Raw genomic sequence first — 25,276 nt, 5'->3', positions numbered from 1 at the left:
TGGTACGATAGGCAGGTCCATGTCCATGATGGGGGAAGGTGAGCAGTATTGCCAGCATGAAACTCCTCCACATTCTCTCAGTGATGATCTTCTTGAATCAGAAACGTTTCCCTGACAGCAATAAAGAGAAGATTCCATTTCTTGGATGGTTGAGGTCCTTCATTATCTTTTTGACCTTGGTCCAGCATCATCGCCACAGATAGACTGGTGATGGTAGATGGTATGAAGATAAAGTATTAGGACACCTGACCTTTTTACATCCATATGTGGTTCTTTTCCCAAAATGTTACTCTACCGTCGGAGGTACACAGTTGTACAGGACGTCTTTGGTTGCGGTAGCAGTGAATTTGTCCTTCACCTGAACTAGGAGACACAAACTTGTTTCAGCATGGAGTGGAAGATCATCAGTGGCCTGATTATAGAGTCCTGAACTTCGGGATGAGTGTGAACACTGACTGGATCCCAGGTCTCTTCACCGAACCTACATCACTACCTGAATTTACTAACACATTTGTGGCTCAATGAATCTCCACATAACAGCGAAAAGGAGACTAAATGTGAAATGGGATGTTAAAAAAAGCACCATGTGAAGTTCTATTTGAAATTAAAATCCATCCATTGAGATAAAGAACTCGATAAAAGAGCTGGAGTTTTGGATATCCGGATGCAGAAAGGCAGGAAGATAGAGACGTGCCCTCAGACACATCGAACAGATTCTCATCATGCGACTCATTGACCGAGACAGAGCGAGGAAACGTTTAATTATTCCGCTACGGGCTGCAAAGCCGCCGAATGAACGGCGAAGACAAGGACCCAAAGGATCTCGGAAGAACATAAAGAGCGAAGAGAAATGCATAAAATTGCTTTTTGTTTGTTACTGTTTAAATTTTTAAAAACTATTTTAAATAAAACAACTGCTGGGATTAAATAAAAAATAAAATATGAAAAAATAAAATCGAATAAATCTAATTAATGCAATACGTTTTTTTTTATTATATTGATTGAATTGTGTGCGCATATACAATCAAATCAATATAATTGTAAATAACTGAATCAGGCATAACATTATTATATCATTATGAGCGGTGAAGTGAAGAACACTGATGATCTCTTCATCATGGCACCTGTTGATGTCAGAGTTGACGTCTAAAGCAAGAAAATTGGGCGAGAATTTCACAAATCGTGACGTCTAGACGACTGGATCAGAGCGTCTCCAAAACTGCAGCTCTTGTGGGATGTTCCTGGTCTGCAGTGCTCAGTATCTATTAAAAGTGCTCCAAGGAGGTAACAGTGGTGAACCGGCGACAGGGTCACGGACGGCCGAGGTTCATTGATGCACGTGAGGAGCGAAGGCTGGTCCGTGTGGTCCGATCTAACAGACGAGCTCTTGTAGCTCAAACTACTGAAGAAGTTCATGCTGTTGATGCTCAACGGGTCTCGACTGTTTCAGCAGCAAAATGGGACCAAAACAATATTAGTCAGGTGGTCATAATGTTATGTCTGATCAGTGTATAACTCTAGACAGAACGATTGTGTACCTCCAGGTTTGTGGTAACAGTTTGTAGAACCCCATATGGCTGGGAAAGTCAGGTGTCCTAATAATTTATATCTCAGTCCATATTGTGTTGCCAGATACCCTGCATGGCAAAAATGTGAAATCATATTGCAGGAATATGATGAGGAGGAATATTTTAACAGCCATGATCCTGAAATCATGGTATATCATGTGATCTAGTAGCTCTGAAGTCATTCCTTGTTTGTGTCATGCAGTACGATATAATACGAGTGTGTGTTTAGGGGAAACGCACACCTCATTCCCTGCAGAACACACTCACACCATTCCTATTTAGCCTCCTGGCGCCATCTAGGGTCAGGTTTGTCCGAGTCTCTCCTCCAGGTTATTATTAGTGCGAGGAGGATATTTTTAGCTCGGTGTTGCCATGTGAACGGGTTGTCTGAGCGATGTATGAGATGGATGTTCTGAGTTCAGCACCGCATCTCCTTTTGCTACTGTGCTCACACACACACACAATTCAGCTTCTTTTCATCCTTCACTCTGCATGCACACATCCACCTGTCCATCACTCAACTGCCATCTGATAATTGCCTCTCCTTCTCTTCTCCTCCTCCTCCTCCTCTTCTGCTTTTCAGCAGTCATTTCATTGTATCGCTGAGCTTATTTCTAGCCATGCAAATTTCCCTCTACATAGTAACCTTCATTTGCATGCAGCGTTGGAAAAAATCATTGGATTTGGTTTTATTTAGTCCTCGCTTTCCAATATATCGCATCCAAGCTCCTGACCTCTGCACATACTATTAGCTCTTGTTCATCTGTTGTTGTTTTGAGGTTCTCCGCTCATTTTAGCACAAATAGGTGCGAAACAAACCGGCTACAAAAAGCAAAACATTTCAAACAAAAAAGCTGAATACTAATAATTTTGTGTCTGTGATCTTACTACATGTTCTGTGCTCCTTATACGTCCTTGTGAATCTCTCTACAGGGCCTGAACATCATCTTCAATGTGGCACTGGCTTTATTGAAGGTAAGCAGTGCAGCTCTATAGGATGTGATTTTAAAATGTTTTTTTCACACTAATAAACCCTTCGTAATGTCTACACACTTCAATGTAAACCAAACTGAATGTTGCACCTCCCTGGTTGAAGGAAATGAGCCTGGCTCAAGTAACGCAGAGAGAGAAAACTGTCTCTTTTTAACATTTTGTAAAGAGCTTGTCAGCAGTGTAGAAACACCTAGTGTTCGATTCTTTTTGAGAGACACATACACAAACTTAGCCAGTGTAACATTTTCCTTTTACCAAACAAATCTATAAAAGTCCAGATGTTTTTCTTTGTTTCTTTTTCGAAAAATCCTCCCTCAGCATGAAGAACAGCTTTACACGCTCTAGGCATCCGGACACTTCGTTTCTGCAAACCTTCAGCGGAAATTCTTTACTGTGTCTCTTGTAAAACTGTCTCTCTTGTAAAAAATATGTTCTTGATTTCTTTCGTTGGTGATTTCTTTCATTCTTGTAATGCAGTTCATCTCAGAGCAGTTCAGTAGGATTGAGGTGTGGTGTCTGGGCAGGTCGTTCCATGATAGATAGATAGATATTGAGATATAGAGTTCAGGTACCTGGGATCAACAGTGCAAAGTAATGGAGAGTGTGTTAGAGAAGTGAAGAAAAGAGTGCAGGCAGGGTGGAGTGGGTGGAGAAGAGTGATAGATATAGATAGATATTTACGTTTAATCACCACATTATCTGTGTAAAGCTGCTTTGAGACAATGTTCATTGTTAAAAGCGCTATACAAATAAAAATGAATTGAATTGAATAGATATCACTCCAGACGACTGTCTTCTCTTTAAATAACGCTTACAGAACTCAGACGTATGTTTCGGCTCATCGTCTTGTTGTACAGTGAAGTCGCATCCAATGAGCCGCAGTCCAGACGAAACCGCATGGTGTTGAAGTACGGAATGAGAGCCGTGTTGGTTCAGGATTCCTTTTACTTTCCAGAATATGTATTCAAAACAACCCCAAACCATTAAGCTTCCACCTCCAAGTGTGACTGGGGTGGTGAAGGAGTCTGATCACATCTTCTCTCCTGGTTATCATTACACAAGTTCTTCTGTTAGAAAAAAAACACATTTGAACTCCAGAGAAATTTCTTCCACTCATTTACCATCCAATTCCTGTATGGTTTTGGCTTTTTACCGAATTCGTTGCATAGAAACAAAAAGAACATGCACGTGTCTTAAAAAACAACACCATGTTTTTCCACACTTATAACATTTAAGAAGTTTATCTGCTCAACACCAAAGGTTGATTCTGTAATTCAGCAAATGGATGAGGAGGGGGGGTTAAGTGTTTATTTCATATTTTTAGGTGACTATTGGATCCCAAAGCAGTTTATTTTATTCAGAAGTCAGTCCCTAAGAGAAACCAGACTCAAAAGGGAACTTCATTCTCTTCTGGGTGCCATAAGATATCCATTCAATTCCATCACTTTACTAATAAACGAGTGCAAACATGTTCAGATTAAATGCCCTTCAAAGTGATCATGTTTTTCGAGCGTTTCTAATCATTCCTAGGGTGTACAAACCTTTGTACTGGTTCATAGGATTGCTGTGCTGTGCTGCGTCAGGGCTTTTAATTCTGGAGACGAGCTTTACAAGAAACAAGAGTGGTCTCTGTTTCCCTCTGCTGTTAAAAAAGTATACTGCAATGTTTTAGATTTTTTTTGGTCACTCTCATTAAGTTCTCAAAGTGAAGTCTGAGAAACATTACAGTGGTAGAAACACCGTTCTCCTTATTATATTATCAATTGAGTTCTTAGTTTTTAGATTTTTTAAATATGCCCTTGAATAAAAAACGGATTTAATCAAAACCTTAAATAAAAAAATGCAGTAGGAATGACAGACTGGTTCAAGGTGGAGGTTGGACTGCATCAAGGATCGGCTCTGAGCCCTTTCCTGTTTGCAGTAGTTATAGACAGGTTGAAGGACGAGGTCAGACAGGAGTCTCTGTAGACTATGATGTTTGCGGATGATATTGTGATTTGTGGTGAGAGTAGGGAGCAGGTGGAGAAGATCCTGGAGAGGTGGCGGTACACCCTGGAGAGAAGGGGAATGAAGACAGTAGGTGTAAGACAGAGTACATGTGTGTGAATGAGAGGGAGGGCAGTGGAGGGGTGCGGTTGCAGGGAGAAGAGTTGGAGATGGTGGAGGAGTTCAGGTACCTGGGGTCAACAGTGCAAAGTAATGTAGAGTGTGTTAGAGAAGTGAAGAAAAGAGTGCAGGCAGGGTGGAGTGGGTGGAGAAGAGTGATAGCAGGAGTGATTTGTGATAGAAGAGTATCTGTGAGAGTGAAAGGGAAGGAGGACTGTGGTGAGACCTGAGATGTTGTATGGTTTAGAGACAGTGGCATTGAGTAAAAGACAGGAGGTGGAGCTGGAGGTAGCAGAGCTGAAGATGTTGAGGTTTTCGTTGGGAGTGATGACGATGGACAGGATTAGAAATGAGTTTATTAGAGGGACAGCGCATGTAGGACATTTTGAAGACAAGGTGAAGGAGGTGAGATTGAGATGATTTGGACATGTGCAGAGGAGGGACATGGGGTATATCAGTGGGAGAATGCTGAAGATGGAGCCACCAGGAAGGAGGAAAAGAGGAAGACCAAGAAGGTGGTTTATTTATGTGGTGAGGGAAGACATGCAGGTAGTTGGTTTGAAAGAAGCAGAAGTAGAGGACAGGAGGAATGGAGATGGATGATCTGCTGTGGTGCCCCCTAATGGGAAAAGCCGAAAGAAAAAGTAAAAAAGAAGTAATAATTTGAACTTGAAACTAATGTATTGTTTAGGAAAGTTGAGACATAAATAGCACTTTGGAATCCACATACAAATAATGTCTGATATTTCCTTATGTGTAAGTTATAATACATGACTAGGAGAGCATTCAAATGGCAGAAGGCCTCACACCTAGCTGAAGATTAACATATACCGTGGTCACGTCCCAGCACTGACATGCAGTGGTGGATGAAGTACACAAACCATGTAGTTGAGTTAAAGTAAAAATCCACTCAGTAAAAGTAAAAGTGTCCCTTTAACTTTCACTTGAGTTAAAGTACAAAAGTTTTTTCTTTCAAATGTACTCGAATGTGACTCTCAACACACTGATCTATTAATAGAATGATATCAATGACTCAAACACTGATTGATTTCTATTACAATTATCATGAACCCAAAACCTTCTTTTCAATTACTTAAAAAAAAAAATTGAGTTCGAATCTGGAGTTTCTTCATCATTTATTACTCTCTAAATGTTCTGCTTGCTTTTGAACTGATGCTGAACTGTATGTTGGTAAACAGTAGATTCACCAAGCACCAATCAAAAGGAGTTTAAAACAAAGCTCGACCCTGATTGGTGACTCACTGGGTGTTTTTATCCTTATAAATAAAAAGGTACAGTTTGAGTAAAAAGTCAAATATTTGACTTTGAAATGTAGCGAAGTAAAAGTGAAAGTCTCCCCGAAACATCTATTTCAGAATGGAAACACTTCAGTAAAGTACAGATATGTGGAAAAGCTACTTAAGTAGAGTAACAAAGTACTGCCTTGTATGCTAATAACAAAGCTGTTGGTGTTTACACGTTTACACTCATACACCATATCCCCCGTAAGTCATTAGGAAATGTGTCTATATCTGTTTCACTCTGTATTGAACTGGATGTTATTATGGTTGCAGTTGTTTATTAGGCAGGGAGTTATGAAAGAGCTAATGCTTTCCAGCCAATCAGAATTGAGTTTTCAGACAGACTATGGTATGATGTTTAAATAAATTTAGGGGTGTTGGTGAAATGTTATTTAGAGGGTAAACAGTCGTCTGGAGTGATATCTATCATGGAACGACCTGCCCAGTCACCGCACCTAAATCCTACTGAACTGATCTGGGATGAACTGCATCACAAGGAATGAAGTCTCCAACTAGTGAAGAACATATTTGGAGAGTTTCACAAGTGGCACAGCGACGTGCTTCATCTGAACGTTTGGAGAAACGAACTGTCCGGATGCCGAGAGCGTGTAAAGCTGTTCTTCATGTTGAGGGAATATTTACAGAGCCACGTTATAGTTTGTTTTGTAAAAACAACAGAAGCATGCAAGAGTGTTTGAGTTTTATAATACTATAATAATAGTTTGACTTTGTGAGAGATTTTTGAAAATGTATGTATAGATTTATAGATTAGACGTAAACATGGCATTATCCTGCAAATATACGATGCCTGATTTTTCTATATTAGTAGCGGTGCACAAAATTCACGGTTTGGTACGTAACTCGGTTTTTAAGTCACAGTAACAGTCAGGGGGAAGAAATGCGAAACATAAAATTGCCTGTCGTTTTTTTCCTTAACAAGTTTATTATTATTTACATTTGTGATCAACATTTGAACAGTTTATATTTTGTAAAACTATTTTGAATAAAATGCTTGCTTGGTTAAATGATATATAAAATAATATTTTATAAAAATAAAATGGAATAAATCAAATAAATGCAATAAAAAATTTTTATTATATTAATTAAATGGAGTAATCAGTTAATTGCTACTAATTAAATTGATTTAATAAAATTTAAGAAATCGAAAAATTTAATTAAATACTCTAAATTTGTTAGACCCCATTTTGGTAATGAAAGTGTGTGTGTGTGGGGGGGGTCTACTTTATTCAGCAGACTTTAACAAATGTCTTCATTCCTTCCATCCATCATTTATTTAATAATAATAATTGAATGATAATAATAATAATAATAATTAAATTAGTTTAATAATAATTTTAAAAATGCACCCAAAGGGTGAGGTGGAGACTAAACAATGTTGCAGTCCTTCACTTTATACAGTCCTGAGGAAATTTAGATTTTAACTATGTCCCACATGTGAAATGGATTAAACCGAAAGCCCTGTAAAGAAAATTTGGTACGAATACGTGCACCATTACACCCCTAATATACTGTCTATATTTTTTTCAGCATGGCTCTATATATACTGTGTATATATATACCTACATATTGTTATGATGGTGTTTGTAGTGCATTCTTCCAAGTATCTCTGAGAGCTTATAAAATCTTTATCACATCACATAAAGGATTTATGCTTTAGAAGTTGCACTTTGTTTCCTCATAAGCATCCTGACAAAGTGGAGCCAGATAAGATGTCCTGTATAGAAGTGAAGTGAAGATGTAGGTTTTTAGGGACACAGAGACATTAATCCTGCACAGACGCTTCAGCGGTGCTATCAGACTCTCGGCTACCGGAATCAGTTTTGGGTTAAACCCCAGTCGGACCTTTACACCTGAGGTTTCAGTAGTGATGACACATTGGGAATATTATAAAGCATCAGACCATCAAGTTAAACTTATATACTTTAAATTCAATATACTGATTTAATTCTGTAAGGTTATATTATGTCCATACACTTAGAGGAAGTGTATAGCGTGGTGAGCACATCACCACATTATCAGATATGAGCTCGTATTTCTGAGGGGTATGTGTTTGTTGTCTAGGACACATACACTGCATGGGCAAAAGTATTAGGACATCCAGTAGCATGCGGTTATTTCCCAGATTGTTCTCACAAAGTTGTGGCCACACAATTGTATAAGACGTCTTTGGATGAAGAACAACGTGCACTGTGTGCATGAATATGCTTTACATGGGTTGGAATGGAAGATCTCCCGCTATAGAGTTCTGACCTTAACCCTATTGAGCACCTTTGGGATAAATTGAAAGACAGACTGCACCCCAGACCTCCTCACCTCACCTCCGTATTGTACCTGAGTTTACTAACACCCTTGTAGCGAAACAAATCTTCACAAAATCTACTGGAACATCATCCCAGAAGAGTGGAGGTCATTATAATAGCTAATGGTGACTAAATGGTGAATAGGATGTTTAAAAAGTGCCTCCGAATCTCATGATCAGGTGTCCACAAATTTTTTTTTCATATAATGTAGTTCCTGTTAGCACAGGTTTAATAATAAAATGATTACAAATGAGCTTGAAATGAATTACAAATGGATACTAAACGAACGCCACCTGTTATTCATAATTGACTGGTTTTGTTCTTACAAACCCGATTCCGAAAAAGTTGGGACACTGTACAAATTGTAAATAAAAACAGAATGCAATCATGTGGAAGTTTGAAATTTCATTATTTTATTCAGAATACAACATGGATGACATATCAAATGTTTAAACTGAGAAAATTTTTTATTTTAAGGGAAAAATAAGTTGATTTTTAATTTCATGGCATCAATATATTTAAAAAAGTTGGGACAAGGCCATGTTTACCACTGTGTGGCGTCCCCTCTTCTCTTTATAACAGTCTGCAAACATCTGGGGACTGAGGAGACAAGTTGCTCAAGTTTAGGAATAGGAATGTTGTCTCATTCTTGTCTAATACAGGCTTCTAGTTGCTCAACTCTCTCAGGTCTTCTTTGTCGCATCTTCCTCTTTATGATGCGCCAAATGTTTTCTATGGGTGAAAGATCTGGACTGCAGGCTGCCATTTCAGTACCCGGATCCTTCTTCTACGCAGCCATGATGTTGTAATTGATGCAGTATGTGGTCTGGCATTGTCATGTTGGAAAATGCAAGGTCTTCCCTAAAAGAGACGACGTCTGGATGGGAGCATATGTTGTTCTAGAACTTGGATATACCTTTCAGCATTGATGGTGCCTTTCCAGATGCCCATGCCACACGCACTTATACAACCCCATACCATCAGAGATGCAGGCTTCTGAACTGAGCGCTGATAACATCTTGGGTTGTCCTTATCCTCTTTAGTCCGGATGACATGTCATCCCAGTTTTCCCAAAAGAACTGCAAATTCTGATTCGTCTGACCACAGAACAGTTTTCCACTTTGCCACAGTCCATTTTAAATGAGCCTTGGCCCTGAGAAAACGCCTGCGCTTCTGGATCATGTTTAGACGTGGCTTATTTTTTTACCTAAAGAGTTTAAGCCGGCAACGGCGAATTGCACGGTGGATTGTGTTCACCGACAATGTTTTCTGGAAGTATTCCTGAGCCCATGTTTTGATTTCCATTACAGTAGCATTCCTGTATGTGATGCAGTGTCTTCAAAGGGCCCGAAGATCACGGGCATCCAGTATGGTTTTCAGGCCTTGAACCCTTACACACAGAGATTGTTCCAGATTCTCTGAATCTTTGGATAATATTATGCACTGTAGATGATGATAACTTCAAACTCTTTGCAATTTTTCTCTGAAAAACCCCTTTCTGATGTTGCTCCACTATTTTTTTGCCACAGCATTGGGGGAGTTGGTGATCCTCTGCCCATCTTCTGAGAGACACTGCCACTCTGAGAGGCTCTTTTTATACCCATCATGTTGCCAATTGACCTAATTAGTTGCAAATTTGTCCTGCAGCTGTTCCTTATATGTACATTTAACTTTTCTGGCCTCTTATTGCTACCTGTCCCAACTTATTTGGAATGTGTAGCGCTCATGAAATCCAAAATGAGCTAATATTTGGCATGACATTTCAAAATGTCTCACTTTCAACATTTGATATGTTATCTATATTCTATTGTGAATCAAATATCAGTTTATGAGATTTGTAAGTTATTGCATTCCTTTTTTTATTCACAATTTGTACAGTGTCCCAACCTTTTTGGAATCAGGTTTGTAATTGAAGGTGGACAGTAGAAACCCAGCAACTCTGTTTCAGTAAATATTTGCACTTAATTATACATGACACCTTCCTAGGATCAGGTTTTACCATAATATCCAGTTCTTTAAACAACAAGCACCGATGCATTAACTTCTACCTCACTAATTTGCCGGTAATTACAATTTACTTACAAGTTGCTCTGAAGCTCCTTTTCCATGGCAATCAAAAATTCAGTGCATAAACGACTATAAAGGTTTGTATATATTCTGTGGGAGATGTTATACTTTCTAACTGTAGCGCATTAATATAAACCCCTGATTGGTCTTCCAGCCAGCATTATTATTATTATTTTACATTTTTGTTTATTAATTGTTGTGGAGATTCAGCCACAAGCGTGTTAGTAAAGTGTTGCCATGATGTAGGAGAGGAGGCCTTGTGGGGTGCAGTCAGCATTCACATTTATCGATGTTCAATACGGTTGAGGTTGGAGCTCTACGGCAGGAGAACTTCCACCCCAACCCGTGTGATGTATATGTTGATGTAGCTGGCTTTGTGCACAGGGGGCATCGTCATCTACAGCATCAAAGAATGTTATGCTTCTAGTTTGGGGGAGGTCAGGTCTCAGAATACATGTAGTGTATTGTTTTCAAAATAAATACAGTTTGTCCACAGAACGCATCTGTCCATAATCGACATAACATTACAAATAAGATTCGCCACGTTCATTCCTAATAGCGTCCTTTATTATCAAGGCTGTAACGAGTCGTCGTTGAATAATACTTGAAGATGTAATCTGTAAGTAGAAATCATTTTTCCCAACATGCCTTTAAGGGATGGAACGCCTGTATGGTTTGATCGATATTGGGCGTTGATGTATCAGACAGATTTACACAAAAAGGCTCATTAGGAAATTACTGTGTGCTTGTTATGCTAATTAATTACACATGATGAATGTTTCTGTCGCTGCTGGATTTATTTATTTATTTCACTACACAATTCAAAGCATTTCTCACTGCTTTTGCTATTTATATATATATATTATATTATATTATATATTATATATATATTTATAATGCATATACACACACTGTATGCAATCACAAATCATTCATTAAACAAATATATAGATGTTTGAGAGCATGAATGATGGTGTAAAAATGAGGATGAGAGACAGAGAGGAAGAAGGGTGGGGAGGTGTCGAGGGTTTGCACTGCTCCATTCTGATTGGTTCGGTATTACGACATTTTCCCCAGAGGCTCCCCCTCCCTTCTTCTGTACCCCTCCCTTCTTCTTTTTCGCTCTTTCTCTCTCTCTCTCTCGCTCTCTCTCTACATGCCCACTTCTGCCTGTGTGCCCAACCTGAGCAGACAGCATCTTTTAGCATTTAGCATTAGCCCTTCTACATTTCTCAGCCATGTCCCAGATGCACACCTCGACCAAGCCTGCTTGCGGAGGCTTCCAGACGCCCCTCCTTTACTCTTTTCTTCCTTCTCCTCCTCCCGCTCCATCAACCTGCTGCCTCTTCTAGCACCGACAGCATTTTCTGTCCTCTCCCTATCTACACTCAGCATCTCTTCTCGACTCCCTCTTCTGCGAGCCTGAGTCAGACCTCTATATCACTGGCTCTGAGAAGCTGAGGAGCAGAGCAGCCAGCCTCAGGGACGTCCAGATGATCTCGTTGAGGCCTGCATCATCCCGTCACTTTCCTTTTTCAATTTCTAACACGACGGAGTTGCGTGGAACTTGCCCCCTCCCTGAACTGAAGATCAGATCCGGCCAGGGATTTTATCTAGAAGCCCGGTGTTTTTATTACCCACTGCCAGAGTGATTCACTGATGAGCCATGAAAGCAAGACGGGATCTTCACTGAGTCGTGTCTCGTTTTAAACGACATCCATTAGCTCTACTTTTCTACCCAGAGCTTTTCAAAGCCTCTTGTGTTTTACATCCGTTCACTTTAGGAAAGCGAAAGTGGTGGAAAGCTGTGGACCGTCTTTGTCATCATTTTATCTTACAAATTTTCCTTTTTTTTAACGATGATTGTATGAGGAGCTGTCCAGTCCTGATTAGGAGCTTGAAAGCAGGGAAAGATGTGTTGCCTGTCATCCGTCTTAACGCATCCCAGAGCTTTTCCCTCTGTCTGTTGCCAGGCAACAGATTGCGGATTTCCACACTGTGAAGGTGGTGGCTATTACTGAGCATGCAAGAAAGCAGCTCCTCACTCTAATGTTCTTGTTATGGTAAGCAGGACTGTAAGAAGTCAGGTGTGGTTAGCCATAATGTAGATGTTCCGATTTAATGCTGCGGTCTGGAACTGAAGCCTGAGGAATCCATTAGCATAAGCATAGCATGAACCGGATATGCGTTACATTTACTACCTAATACAGTTGTTTTTGGAGGAAAAATGGAAACCACTAAACCCAGCCTTTTGTGACTGCCGTCCGTTTGCTGAACCTCATAGCAGTCGAAACTTTTTAAGTGCACTCGTGATTTCTGAGGATAATTACTAACCATATCCGGACATCGTGGCTGACCTCAAGTCGGCCTCGCAGCCTCCCCAGGAGGACTGTCCCGGGGACTCTGGGGATGCACTGGAGAATCGGACTCCCTCATGTCTGGACAGGGAGTCGGCCATGCCCTCGGCATTGCTGGCGCTGGAGGAGGGGCCTCGTCAGGGGAGGACCAGGAAGCTCTGGAGGCGGATTACACAGAGCGCATGATGACCCTGCTGGGCATGGGTCATCGCCTCTTTGTTCCCCGACTACTGGCGGTGAGAGAGTTGGCACCAGACCCTTGTGGCTGTTCTGACTTTTTGGCCAGCCATAATGCTTTTTACACAGCCTTTGTAATTCAGGATAATGCATAAAATCCTCCTTTTGATAAGCAGAGGCATTTCTCATACCTCATTAGTGTAATCAGTGCTGATGACCAAAAATAGTAGAAACAAAGAGTATTATGATACCCGAAATGTTTTGACGATGTCTGTACGGATTCAGAGTGTATCCTTATAGAGTAAGGTTAACATCTAGAGCTGCATTCTTTCTGTCTATTAAAATACAAGTGCACTACAGGAGCACGCTGCTGTTTGTACCTTAAAGCGTTCACAATGCTTCAAACCAATCAAATGCTTCATTTAAAATAAATGTCTGCGGTAGATCACTGGATAGATATTTGCCAAAATGGTCCAGTTGTTCAGTATTATTTTGTTTGCATATAAATATTTGTATAGCTCTATGTTGGTGGGAAAAGGCGGAGAGAATATTGACGTAAGTAATAAATATTTTAAAAAAATGGGCGTGGTCCTATGGAACCAAACCATTTAGAGGCAATTTGTCAAAATGATCTTGACGCTTTCTTGAACTAATGCTGGGTGTAGACTCGTATTCTGGCTCCTTCAACTTTTTTTGCTTCAGGTGATTTCTCCTGATCGGTGGTCACATTTACCTCAATACATTGCTTCCTGGAAATGAGCTGCAATTTTGTGACTGGTGTACACCTTAATAAAAAAACCTATTTTGATGCTTAGACACATACTATACAAGATTTTGCTGTTATAATAACCTCCACTATTTTAGGAAGATGTTCCACTAGATTTTGGAGTGTGGTTGTGGAGATTCATTCAGTCACAAGGACATAAGAAAAGTCAGGTACTGGTGTAGGTGAGATGAGGAGGCGTGGTGAGCAGTCATCATGTTTAACAGGGTTGATGTCAGAGCTTTATAGCAGGAGATTTTCCACTCCAAACCATGTAAAGCATCTTTATGGAACAGTTTCTTGAAGAACCAAATATGACTTCAAAAGTTAGGTGTCATTTAGCTTTTGTAGCTGGACTGTAATACATCTACCCATTTGAAAAATTTGTTTTATTCCGTTGATACTTTAAAAAAATATATAAGTTAATTCAAATTTAGTTCTAAGGTTTTCACAAAAATTAATCTAAAACATGTTTAATTTTATATTTATATAAATAAAACATAGCTTTCACCATGAACATAACCATGGAAGCTGGTATTGTGTTGAAAGTCAGGTGTCCCAATAAATGTGTACTATTATCATGCTTCTGCGTTTTTAAAATGACCTTCTCAATGTTAAACATTTATCAGGTTTCGTTATCTCTCGCTTTTTCACTCTCTCTAAATACAGACCTCCAAGGAGGACCTGCTTCAGGCCGACTTTGAGGGCGCTCTTAAGTTTTTCCGGGTTCAGCTCCCCAAACGCTACAGAGCAGCCGAAAATGCTCGCAGACTCATGGAGCAAGCCTGCAACATCAAGGTAGGACATTTTTCTCATCTGAAAACCACGTGACTATACGTTCGGTTCATTTCCAGAGGTTTTGGGTTGTTTTCTTTCACACAACACTCGATTCTGTGCTATTAACCTTTATAGTTTAATGATGATAGTTTTTAAAATGGATTTTGAATAAAAAAAAAATAAAAATCATGTAAAATATTACTGAACTTTATTACAAAAAAAATACTGAATTATGAAAATGTGCTAAATTAAATGAGTGTTAAATATATTAATAAATGTTGAGAAAAGACGCATTTAAACTGAAAGAAAAATAACAATCAAAATGAATAAAAGACACTTCAAATAAACCGCATGTGCCATCAGTGATTCGCCTCTAGAGGAAACTCTCGCACTGTACAACGCAACCCGGAAAAACTACCGGTATGGATTTTTGCCGATAGTTTCAGCAACCATAAGTGCAGATTAATCAGTAAAACCGATGAATCGGTCGAACTCTACTACATACACATCACAATGTTTATGGTCATTGGATGCAGTATTTTAGCCATAAGGGGAAATGAATGGAGTCCCGAATGGCTGCTATAACTGAAGGCACTTGTAGGAATGAAGTGACCGAGAAGAGGAAAGTTCTTCTTCGTGGAAGCCGCAGTGTACTAATACTGAAGAACATTAAAGGTCCCACACTGAATAAATAAAAGGATGTTTAATTAGTGGTCCCATAGAAATTAAGGTTTGAAATTGAAATAATCTGTTTTCTGCACTAACGTGGCCAAACATTGACACATGCATTCATTGACTTAGCATTGGTTATGCCTTATTTCTTCTTATTTTTATGAAATATTATTTTATTTTGATCAAATTCCGAGATTTCTGTTTAGATTCCTGAAACTGGCATGAACAGTTTTGCACTCGAGTCTCCATCAGTGAACAGATGATGACCTCAACAATTATGCAACTCAAATGAATGAATATCGGATGACACCCAGCTGAGGATGAGGTTCCCTTTCAAATCTGGTTCCTCGCAATGTTTCTTCCTCGTATCGTCTCCAGATTTTTTTTGTTTTTTCCCTCACCATGTTCACCTCTGGCTCAAACGATAAATTTATGAATTTATATTTGTAATCTTGAATCTTTTCTTCTTTAAATATACTATATAAATAAAATTTTATTAAATTTGTATCAGCTGTTGTCAATAAAATAGATTCATTCGCTCATTAGAAGCTGCGTAATGTTGAAGGAACAGTGTTTCCACACCAGAGTTGATCCATAGCAGGAAATACAAGATCTTCCACTCCAACCCATGTAAAGCAGATCTTACTGGGGACATTGTCATGCTAGAACAGGTTTTTGGAGAAGAACCATGTGTTGCTGAAAAAGTCATTACATTAAGTACATTTAAGTAAAAGCAAGTAATTTTTTTTTCCTAAGTTTTCCGTTCGTGTTTCAGTACTCATTCTAACTTTTACTTCTACATCGTTGTTGCTTTATTTTGACTATTTCACAGCTGCAGCCGCTGTCACTATCTGCAGGATTTCCTGTGAAGTTGCTAAACTCTGTTTGCATCAGTAGAGCTGTATTTTTTAAAAAGAAAAAGACCTTCTAAGCCGAGACGTTGTGTAACAAATGTGTGTCCGTAGGTGTTTAACTCTGGACACTTTATTTTATTTTAATTTATTTTATTTACAATATCCGTCAGATATAAAGCAGATATTTTACAGCCAAAACAGTGGCCTGTAATTTCAGAGGTCTACACTGGGTGTGTTTATATTTATAAGTAACGCCTTCATAATGTTAAAATAATCTCCTATAAGACAGCAATAGTTTCTTTGTGGTGTCTATAATACGGTGTTTCTTTTCTCAGTTATAAAACGATCGCATTCGAATCACTAAATTAATGAGGAACCTGTTTTGATTCAATAAAGTATGTTTTTGTTACCTATGCTGATATGATAAACGGTCGCTCAGTGGTTAACGAGTTATCAGAATGTCGTGAGTTCAAATCCCAGCAACACCAAGCTGCCACTGTTGGGCCCCTAAGCAAGGCCCTTAATCCCTTAACTGCTCAGTTGTATAAATAGAATAATAAATGATCCAATTACGCACACAGATATTCACTAACTATTCCAAAGCACCAATCACCTCATGATTTACAGAAGGGTTGACAAAATCTCCGGCATGTGCAAAGAAGTATATTATAATAATTATATCTTGTAGCTTGTTCAACCTACAGAGATGTTCAGGTGGTCAGGACTAAACAATGATTCCACCTTTTAAATAGAAAAGAAAAAAAGAATGTCCTGCTGAATTCTTTTATGTGGATGAAGAACATTTGAGGATGATTGAGGAAGAGCATGACATGACCCTTACAGCCCCTACATGCCTGATATTACACAAGCAAACATGCAAATTCTGTGCATCTGCGAAACCCTAAGCCTCATAATAACTCCTGTTTGCGAAATGACATGGCAGGCTTTAGGACCCTGAGAAGGCAGAATCAGGCTTAAGGGAATTTAAGCACCTGAGCGCAGAGATGTAAACAGGTGCATCGATCTGCTTGCTCAAAATGAGTCAGCACCTGAGGTCTGTCTGCAGGCCTGTTCACCAAATCGGAATAGTTTTGTTTTTCTTCAATCCATTATACTTTAAGCCACTTATTTCCTCATGTCGAACTGCGCCTTTGTGTTGCGCAGCACCTTCTGTCATTCCCTTAGGTGTGGACCTTGATTTTCTGCAAGCCACACCTGTGCACACTAACCAAATCAGTTCAGGAGCTCGCAGCTGCCAGAGATCGGGAGGTGGGAGGAGAGAAAAAAAGCCATATGCTCCCTGACTCGATGCTTTTATGTCTTGGGAATTTGAGGACACGGAAAATACCAGCGCAACGTCTCGTGTTTTGGATACGTTTCTGAACAAAAAGTGAACCGTCCTCAACCTTGTCACTAAAATTGATGGGTGTGTCTGCGTCGTCTCTGAAGCGTCTGTCACCACTTTAAGGAGCTCCACGGACAGGAGGAGATTATTTTCTGGTATTTCTCGCATCTCCTGTGGTGAATTTTATATTCTGTAGTAGTGCCTGTGACGGAGATGATTCGGTAGCGTCTGCAGAACGCGAGAGTGTAAGAGAGAGTCGTTGGTGATTTTGGCTGAGACAGTAGGAGGCTTGTTTGTGTGTACCGAGAAGCTTTATAGTGAAAAAGTCAGCATTTTTCTGCGAACACACACACACCAACTTAATGGGGGTGTCTGTGCTTAGAGATTAGAGCTCCTAAGAGTGGAGTTAATCTCTCCATCTAGGGGCGATCATTTCTTTTTTGGAAACTGCACACATTCAAGAAAGGATTGACTGCATAATCAGCTTACGTCCTGCAGGAATTCACTGGCAGGAAAAAAAACAACCAGCTGACCGATTCCTGTGCCTCGTATGAAATCTGATTATTTAGATATGTTTTAACTACAGGAAAGAGTTGTTTGTCTGGATTCTCCCACCGGGAGGTGGACAAGTGGACTGAAAGATCTCAGGAGGTATTAAAAGGACCAGAGCGCCGAGTTTTGAGAGCTCACTGACGCACGTACGTGTAATAAAACAAGTAAAAAAAAAAAAAAAACTCATCAGAAGTATTGAGTCACTGTGGTCTGTCTGACCTAACCTCCACTTCCCCCCCTCCACTTCCTGTGTCTTTCAGTCTCACATTTCTCTCACTTTTTCCCCCTCTTTGCACCAGCAAGTTTTACCTGCAGAGGGCTGTGGGATGAAAGCCAGTTCTGTGTAAAACGGACTCATTCTTGCAGACGGAGGACCAGAAGAAAAGGGAGCACTTGTGTCGGCTCGTTAGAGGATACCACAGTGACACACGATCCTCATAGCCGGCTTGAGAAAACCACTGCCTACCTGAGAAGGCTGAGAGGAGGTGTGTCTGTCTGTGTGTGTGTGTGTGGTTGTGAGGAAAAAAAAGAGAGGGGAACTCTTCGACTTCTCTCCCGCCTTCAGGGGCAGGCTCTGCTGCACGGTGGAAGAGCTCTCGCCGATCCGTCATCCACCGTCCTCACTCTCACTCTCTCTTCCTTCCTGGCTCGCACGCCGCTGCCTTTCATCCGCAAGTTGCTGCCTTTCATCCGCATGCCGGCAAGATGATGGAGGAAGTGTCTATCACCGTGGCCTACAACGCTCACGTTATTAACCAGATCTGCGACGAGGACATCTTCGCTAGTTTGGTGGCCGACTCCAGACCCAAATCGGCGGTAAGGCGAAACCCGTGCGTGCTCTCGTACACCAGCCAGGCAGGGAGACCTCGAGCTCTGTGCCGTCATAATGGGCTTAGCCATTCATTCATCCTTCTTCAGTTACCGGACTCCTAATCGAGTCAGACGTCTACATTTTTTAGTAACAAACTCAATTAGTAAACAAGAACAAACGAGGCATTAATACCGTGTGTGTGCGTGTTTCGTATCTTATCAGACCTAGATGAAATGTTTGTGGGGTTTTTTCTTACTTGAAACTTTTTTAATCCATTCGATGTCACGTAGCAAAGATCGAGTTTGAATACGAAGATATGGATAGATAAAGCAATATTTTGTGTCCCTTCAAAGCAACTTGGAATGTTTAAAGGGTATAGCATTGTATTTCTGTGTGTGAGTAGTCATGGAAAACAGGGGTTTGCTGTAAATGTTATTTGAATGGAAAGTGGCATGGGGAGTGTTCTATCCACAAAGGGAGTCAAGTACCTGTGACAAGTGTGTGTGTGTGTGTGTGTGTGTGTGTGTGTGTGTGTGTGGTTTTGTGTATACACAAAAGTGCAGTGATGCTATTTGCTGACAGCAGGCCTGGGTTTGTTTATAGGTCGCTTTGCTTTTCCTGTCAGTTCCTTTCAGTGCTTATGGCTGCGTAAAAATGTAACGCTGATGATCATGATCATCTTATCAGCGTCATTCTTAGCTCAACACCACCACCTCCCCCCACACCCCCCAACCGCCAACGTTTCCCTGTCCAATCTCTGTTCTTTCTCAGCTTTCTAACCACTTCCCCTTTACGACAAGTCGTTACTCCTCGAGACCTATTTCAGTACTCAACCCTGAAAAGATACTCTGCATTAGAACAGGAATTTTCTTCAGCACTGGGTCTTGGATACTTTCTTTGCATGTGGGTGTGTCAGGTTTCACTCCATCAGCCTGCACTCGAAACTACCTCCTGGTTTTCTCGCGGTTTCTATCCACGTACCCAGAGATTACGTCTCACCATAGCATTGTTTCCCTTATAGCGAAGTCTGTATGCAAAACTAGGCCCAGGCGAGTAGATTCCCAAGAGCACTTGTTAGCATGTGTTAACACTGGAGTCTCTGTGGATCTCTTCATAAGGGCCTATGTGTTAAAGGGAAACCTACACACTGTATTGTAAGATGGTGCTGTGAGGCATAACGGTCATAAAAAAGCAGACAGGCAGTTGAACTTATCAATATAATGAGCCATAAATACAATACAAAATAATCGGGACACCTGACTTTTCCAGCTATATCGAATTCCTATAAAATTATATAGGACGTCTTTTAAAATGCTAGCATTCATTTTTCCCTTTACTCAAACTCGGAGATCCAAACCTGTTCCAGCATGAATATATCCTGCTATAGAGCTCTGACCTCAAAACTTTTGAGATAAAAATTGGACTGCACCCCAGGCCTCCTCATCTCATCTACATCAGTACCTGACTCTACTAACACCCTTGTGGCTGAACGAATCTCCACAAAATAACAGTAGCTCATTATAACTGTAAATGTGGAACAGAATGTTGAAATAAAATTCATAATATAAACTTTATCGTTAGCCGTCCACAAACATTCGGACATAGAATGTAGCTAGATTTTTGTTTTGAAGAAAGTTTAAAATAATTTCTGTGAATTTGCCTTGTGCTGCACCTTTAAACATTTTAATTAACGCTTTTAACGGGGACATCGTTCACAAAGCAGCGTTACAGAAATAAAACACGAATTTAATTAAGTTTTTCTCTATTAATTTATTCCTAATAACCTGTAACACATCCTTACCTGGGTGGCACTGAATATTCATTATAGTTTCATCATTGTTGAGGTTGAACTGGTTTAACTGTTCACTCGAAAAACAAAACAAAAAGAAACCAAAAAAAAGAAGCAATTGATTTTTTTTTCCAAAATATCAGAATATTGATTTATTGATTCCATAGGGAACTTGTTGGGTTGTTGTTTAAAGTAAAGAATAAAAAATAAATAGGAGCATTTAAATAAATATACATATTAAGTTATATATTAAGTGAAATAAAATGTGTAGCAGCAGTAAAACAGATGGCAGAAAAATTAGACTACAATGATAGATAGATAGATAGATAGATAGATAGATAGATAGATAGATAGATAGATAGATAGATAGATAGATAGATAGATAGATAGATAGATAGATAGATAGATAGATAGATAGATAGATAGATAGATAGATAGATAGATAGATAGATGATAGATACTCAAATTAATGCACAAAAGTGCCCAAGATACTAACATTATACAAGTGTTTCATGAAAATCTATTACAATGTCTATATTATCTATTTAATATCATGGACCAGCTGTTTAACACTCAGAGGGAGGAGTTCTGTAGATTGATGTCCACAGACAGAAACGATGTTTTCTGTGATCTCTTGTGTGATGCTCTATGGAAAGACAGCACAACAGTAATAAATGTATAAATATGTAAAGAATGATAGTCTGGATAATCTAGAAGCCCCTTGTGGCTGAATTAGATTTATTCAGCCACAAGGGTGTTAGTAAAGTCGGGTACTGATGTAAAATCTTCCAGTCCAACCGATGTAAAGCACATGTTCATGGAGCTGGCTTTGTGCACAGGGGCATTGTCATGCTGGAACATCTAAATACCTCTTATACAATTGTGCGCCTTCAGCTTTGTCCAAAAGTTTGGGAAAGAACCACACGTGGATTTATCCAGCTTGGCATGCCTGGGATTTGAACTCATGACCTTCACATTCACTAGTGCATTTTTCTCTTTGTGTATGTTTTTACAGAAGGATAAATATTCTAAACAACCCACAGGAATTGGTGAGGCTGGTTTTAATAGCAGTCATGCAGGTAGTGTGTGTGTTGCCCCAGATTCCAGCTCTGTTGGTGTTGCTTTAGAAAGCTCCTCCCCTCTGAATGCTATAGTAACAACAGCAGCTCTTCTCTTCTGGCAACACACTCCGCCTTTAAGAACCCAGGAGAGCTCGAGCAGTCTCTGTGGGTGTAACATTTCATCATTGAAGCGCTGAGTTACTGAAACACCTGACGTGTGTAACGTGCGGTTAGTGCGGGGGAAACCGAGCAAACAAGTTGTGGCTTTTCGTTATATTTTCTTTTGTTGTTTTTTTTGTTGTTTTCTTTTCCTATGTGAGGATCAGTCTCTCATTTTCATTGCAATGTTCACACTTTGTTGTGCGTCACGTCGGCAATCACAAAGAAATATCCGAAGAATGTGAGGAATGTTTCGCCTGTGAATTCTAATGAAAAATGATCTCGGCTTAAAGTCGGAAGTAATGATACTAGTTGACGTATCTCCTTTCTATATAACAACGTGATATAAAAATAATAATAAATGTACACACACACACACACATGTTCTATGCTATTTTAATCTTCAATTTTATCCAATGGAAATAATCTTGTAATTTATTTATTTTAAAATTCAGTTTGAAAATTTTTCCCCCTATTTATTTAATTATTATTTAACACTGCTGTTTTTGCCATAGGCACCAAACACACGTCCCCACAAAGTCAAAAGGGGTCATTACACGTTATGTATCTTTTGATTTACCGTATTTTTCAGACTATAAGCCGCTACTTTTTCCCCCCACGCTTTGAACCCCACGGCTTAAACAACGAAGCGGCTAATTTATGGATTTTTCCTGGGTTTTTCCCGGTTTCACAAACTTCAAGCCAAAAAACTGAACCCCATAACATTAGACCAATAAAATTTCCGAACGGAAACGAAAAAACGCACTTCACCTGTGTTCTGAGCTGCACGACATCGGGAGAAAAAACTTCCATCGGGTGATTTTTAAACGCATGACGATGCCAAAAGATAAACTCCCGAGAGAAATAGTTGTTAAAGGAAGGAGGAACACAGTGAACAATGACTTCCTTTGTCGGCTACTGTTTAGATACAAGCCGTTGTAACGCGTTGAGTCTGGGTGAAGGGAGAGCTCGCTAACTCCAGTTACAACAGAAATCATATAAGCACAGACAGGTTTCCAAAACTCGTGCTTTTTTATTTTTCTTGGCAACAGCGTTACGGGTTAGTCAAAGAAACTTAGAAATGAGCTTTAGAAAATAATAAGGATATATTCCTCGGTCTTGCACACATGCAGTAATACTGGAAAAATGCGGCGGCAGGCTATTCCCAAAATACCGCTATGCTCCTGAAGGAAGCGCAACATATTTCACCCGTTACACCGTGTTTAACGTGTCTTTCATTAAAGCCTGTGTAAAGTACATTAGTGTAGACATGGCTTATAGACAGGTGCGGCTTATTTATGTTAAAAATAAAAATATTTGTAAAATTCAGTGGGTGCGGCTTATATATGGGTGCGCTTTATAGTCCGGAAATCACGGTACTTACAAAGTCCATCGCATGCTTACATATACACTATATGGACAAAAGCATTGGGACACCTGACTTTTCCAGCCTTGTTTCGTAAGCCTGGGATTTTTACTATCGTATATAATATTGTATATATTCTAAATGTTTGCACTGAGTCTGGGTGTTAAGTCTCACTGATTTTCTTCAAAATGTGACTTTATACAGTATATCTTCCCTACTTCTGTCATCCACATCACTTTTACATACATTTGGTCACTTGAAAGGAAAATCCAGGCTGGAATTCATTTATTTATTTATTTATTTATTTATTTACTAATGAACTTACAGAGCTCCATGAAGGGGTTTTTGCATCTGGTGGAACTTATATGGTGAATAGGGTGATTTTGATAAATAAGTGGAGGCACAATGAGAAGATGAGAATAGGAAATATAAAAATAAAGCTACCAGGAGTTCACACACAACAGCTTCGTCATTAGTAATTAAGTAATTAACACCCGCACAAATAATTAATCAAAACCCATTCAAATAAATATAATCCTGTAGCACTACTTTATCCTAGTGTTCAGTTTTGAACCACGACCATGAATAACAGCTTGAACTTATTGGGTGTGAGGTCTTATACCATCCCAATGTTCTTCTCTTCATGTCAGATGGTTATTCGTCCTCCTTCACCGTGTATTAAAATGCGCACATAATCCAAGATGTTCGCACCAAGTATCCATTCAACTCTCTCACCCCGTCCTCAGGTGCCAACTAAGAAACTGAAGAAGTTTGAGAAGGAGTACCAAGCTTTCCGAGAGAGCCAGCTGCAACAGGAGGACCCTATTGACAGATATCAGGTAGGCAAAATAGCATCTCGAACCATATTTACTGCTCTCCCTGCTTCTTCACACTCATCCTCACCTCCTGCCTTCACCTTCATCTCATTGCCGTATCCCAGTTCAGGACCGCCTAGAGATCTGCGGCGAGCATGGCATGGCACACACAGCACACGGGGAAAAGAGAGACTCTTGTTCTTGTGTTTGAGTGCACAGAGATTTTATTTTATTATTCTATGAATTACCTTTTTGACTGAAATGCTGACATCATTTTTATTTTATTTCTAAGCAAAGCACAGAAATGTTTCCCAGAGCAGCTACTATAAAGAACTACGTTTGTAATGTTGATCGTTAATGTGATCCAGATTCTTTTATTATACTTTATTATTTTAATTTATTTATAAATTGTTTTTATAAAAACATGCAGCGTTTGGATTATTTAACTCTCTTCTCCACATTTGTTTGGCTCGTGTCTCTGTTCACGGCGCTGCGTTTTATTTTTGTTTGGTTTTCATTTATTTTTCTTTCGTATTCATGCAATAAACATGCTTTTTCTTCGGAACTGTTTCCCTGAATGCATGAGGTTTTTTTCTTTCTCACGTTAGCACATTTTCACCCTTTTTTAAGCAAGACCTTTTCGATGCAAGCTGGACCTTGTGTGTGAATTCCGTTTCATGACTTCCTGTTAACTTCCTGCAACACTCACACACGTAACCAATGAGCTTCGCTCACTCACCCTGTTTACTCACCCAAAGAGGGAGCGGTGCTGTTTTCTGCAGGAGAGTCTTGCTGAGGTGTGCGTTTTTCTAGTGCTAGATCGTGTAGTCTTGTCACACTGGTAGGTCTACAACGCTTTGTAAGGTAAGCCCTAAAACCCCAGCGGTTCTCTCTAGCTATTACCACAAGCTTTTCTTCTGCATTTCTGCTGTAACTTCTCCTGTTCCTGCACTTTTTTTGGGGGGGGGTACATTGGTTTCGAGGAGAACTCTGTGACTCTCTATGGCACAGAGATCTTTATGGTTTGACCAAGGAAGAGAGAGTGTGTGTGTGTGTGTGTGTGTGTGTGTGTGTGTGTGTGTGTCAGGGGGGTGGAAATGGAAATCAGATGACCAGTCTTCCTGTTCCTGATAAGCAGAATGTCCGGCATCATGTATATCATGTGAGAGCACTTAGAGGGAGTGGATAGCGTCACACAAAGCTTCTTCTTCACTTCAGATGGAGAATGCAGACGCAAAAAACTTTTAATTTGCAGGCGTCTTTAGGTTTCAGTTCTAGTTTCCCCAATCGATATACAGTACAGTGCAAAAGAACACAATGCAGTTAGAGACTTCACATGGTATTCAGTGCACCACATTTCAGACGAGCGTCCTGGAAAACTGGTAGGTTCTTCTCCGGTTCCTCCTGGTCAAAACCACCTGT

The 25,276-nt window shown here is 39.8% G+C and overlaps 1 protein-coding gene across 6 annotated transcripts in view; it reads left to right on the top strand.

Annotated features, from left to right (window-relative positions):
* Positions 1-25,276, top strand: part of rabgap1l (RAB GTPase activating protein 1-like) — a 110,554-nt gene that overhangs the window by 79,628 nt on the left and 5,650 nt on the right. Inside the window, exons 18-21 of one of the 6 annotated variants that reach the window (XM_046858403.1) lie at positions 2,502-2,543; positions 14,323-14,451; positions 23,786-23,878; positions 23,980-24,418. In XM_046858403.1, coding sequence (XP_046714359.1) covers positions 2,502-2,543; positions 14,323-14,451; positions 23,786-23,878; positions 23,980-23,994 — 279 coding nt within the window. In that variant the 3' untranslated portion in view covers positions 23,995-24,418. Of the gene's footprint in view, positions 1-2,501; positions 2,544-11,534; positions 12,950-14,322; positions 14,452-15,373; positions 18,670-23,785; positions 23,879-23,979; positions 24,419-25,276 lie in introns of those variants that run through there. The other 5 variants (XM_046858401.1, XM_046858404.1, XM_046858406.1 and 2 more) reach the window with 5 other exon arrangements.

Source organism: Silurus meridionalis, chromosome 9 (assembly GCF_014805685.1).
Source record: "Silurus meridionalis isolate SWU-2019-XX chromosome 9, ASM1480568v1, whole genome shotgun sequence".
NCBI lineage: Eukaryota > Metazoa > Chordata > Actinopteri > Siluriformes > Siluridae > Silurus > Silurus meridionalis.
Note: the sequence above shows the minus strand (reverse complement) of the source record. Positions and strands in the feature narration are given on the sequence as shown.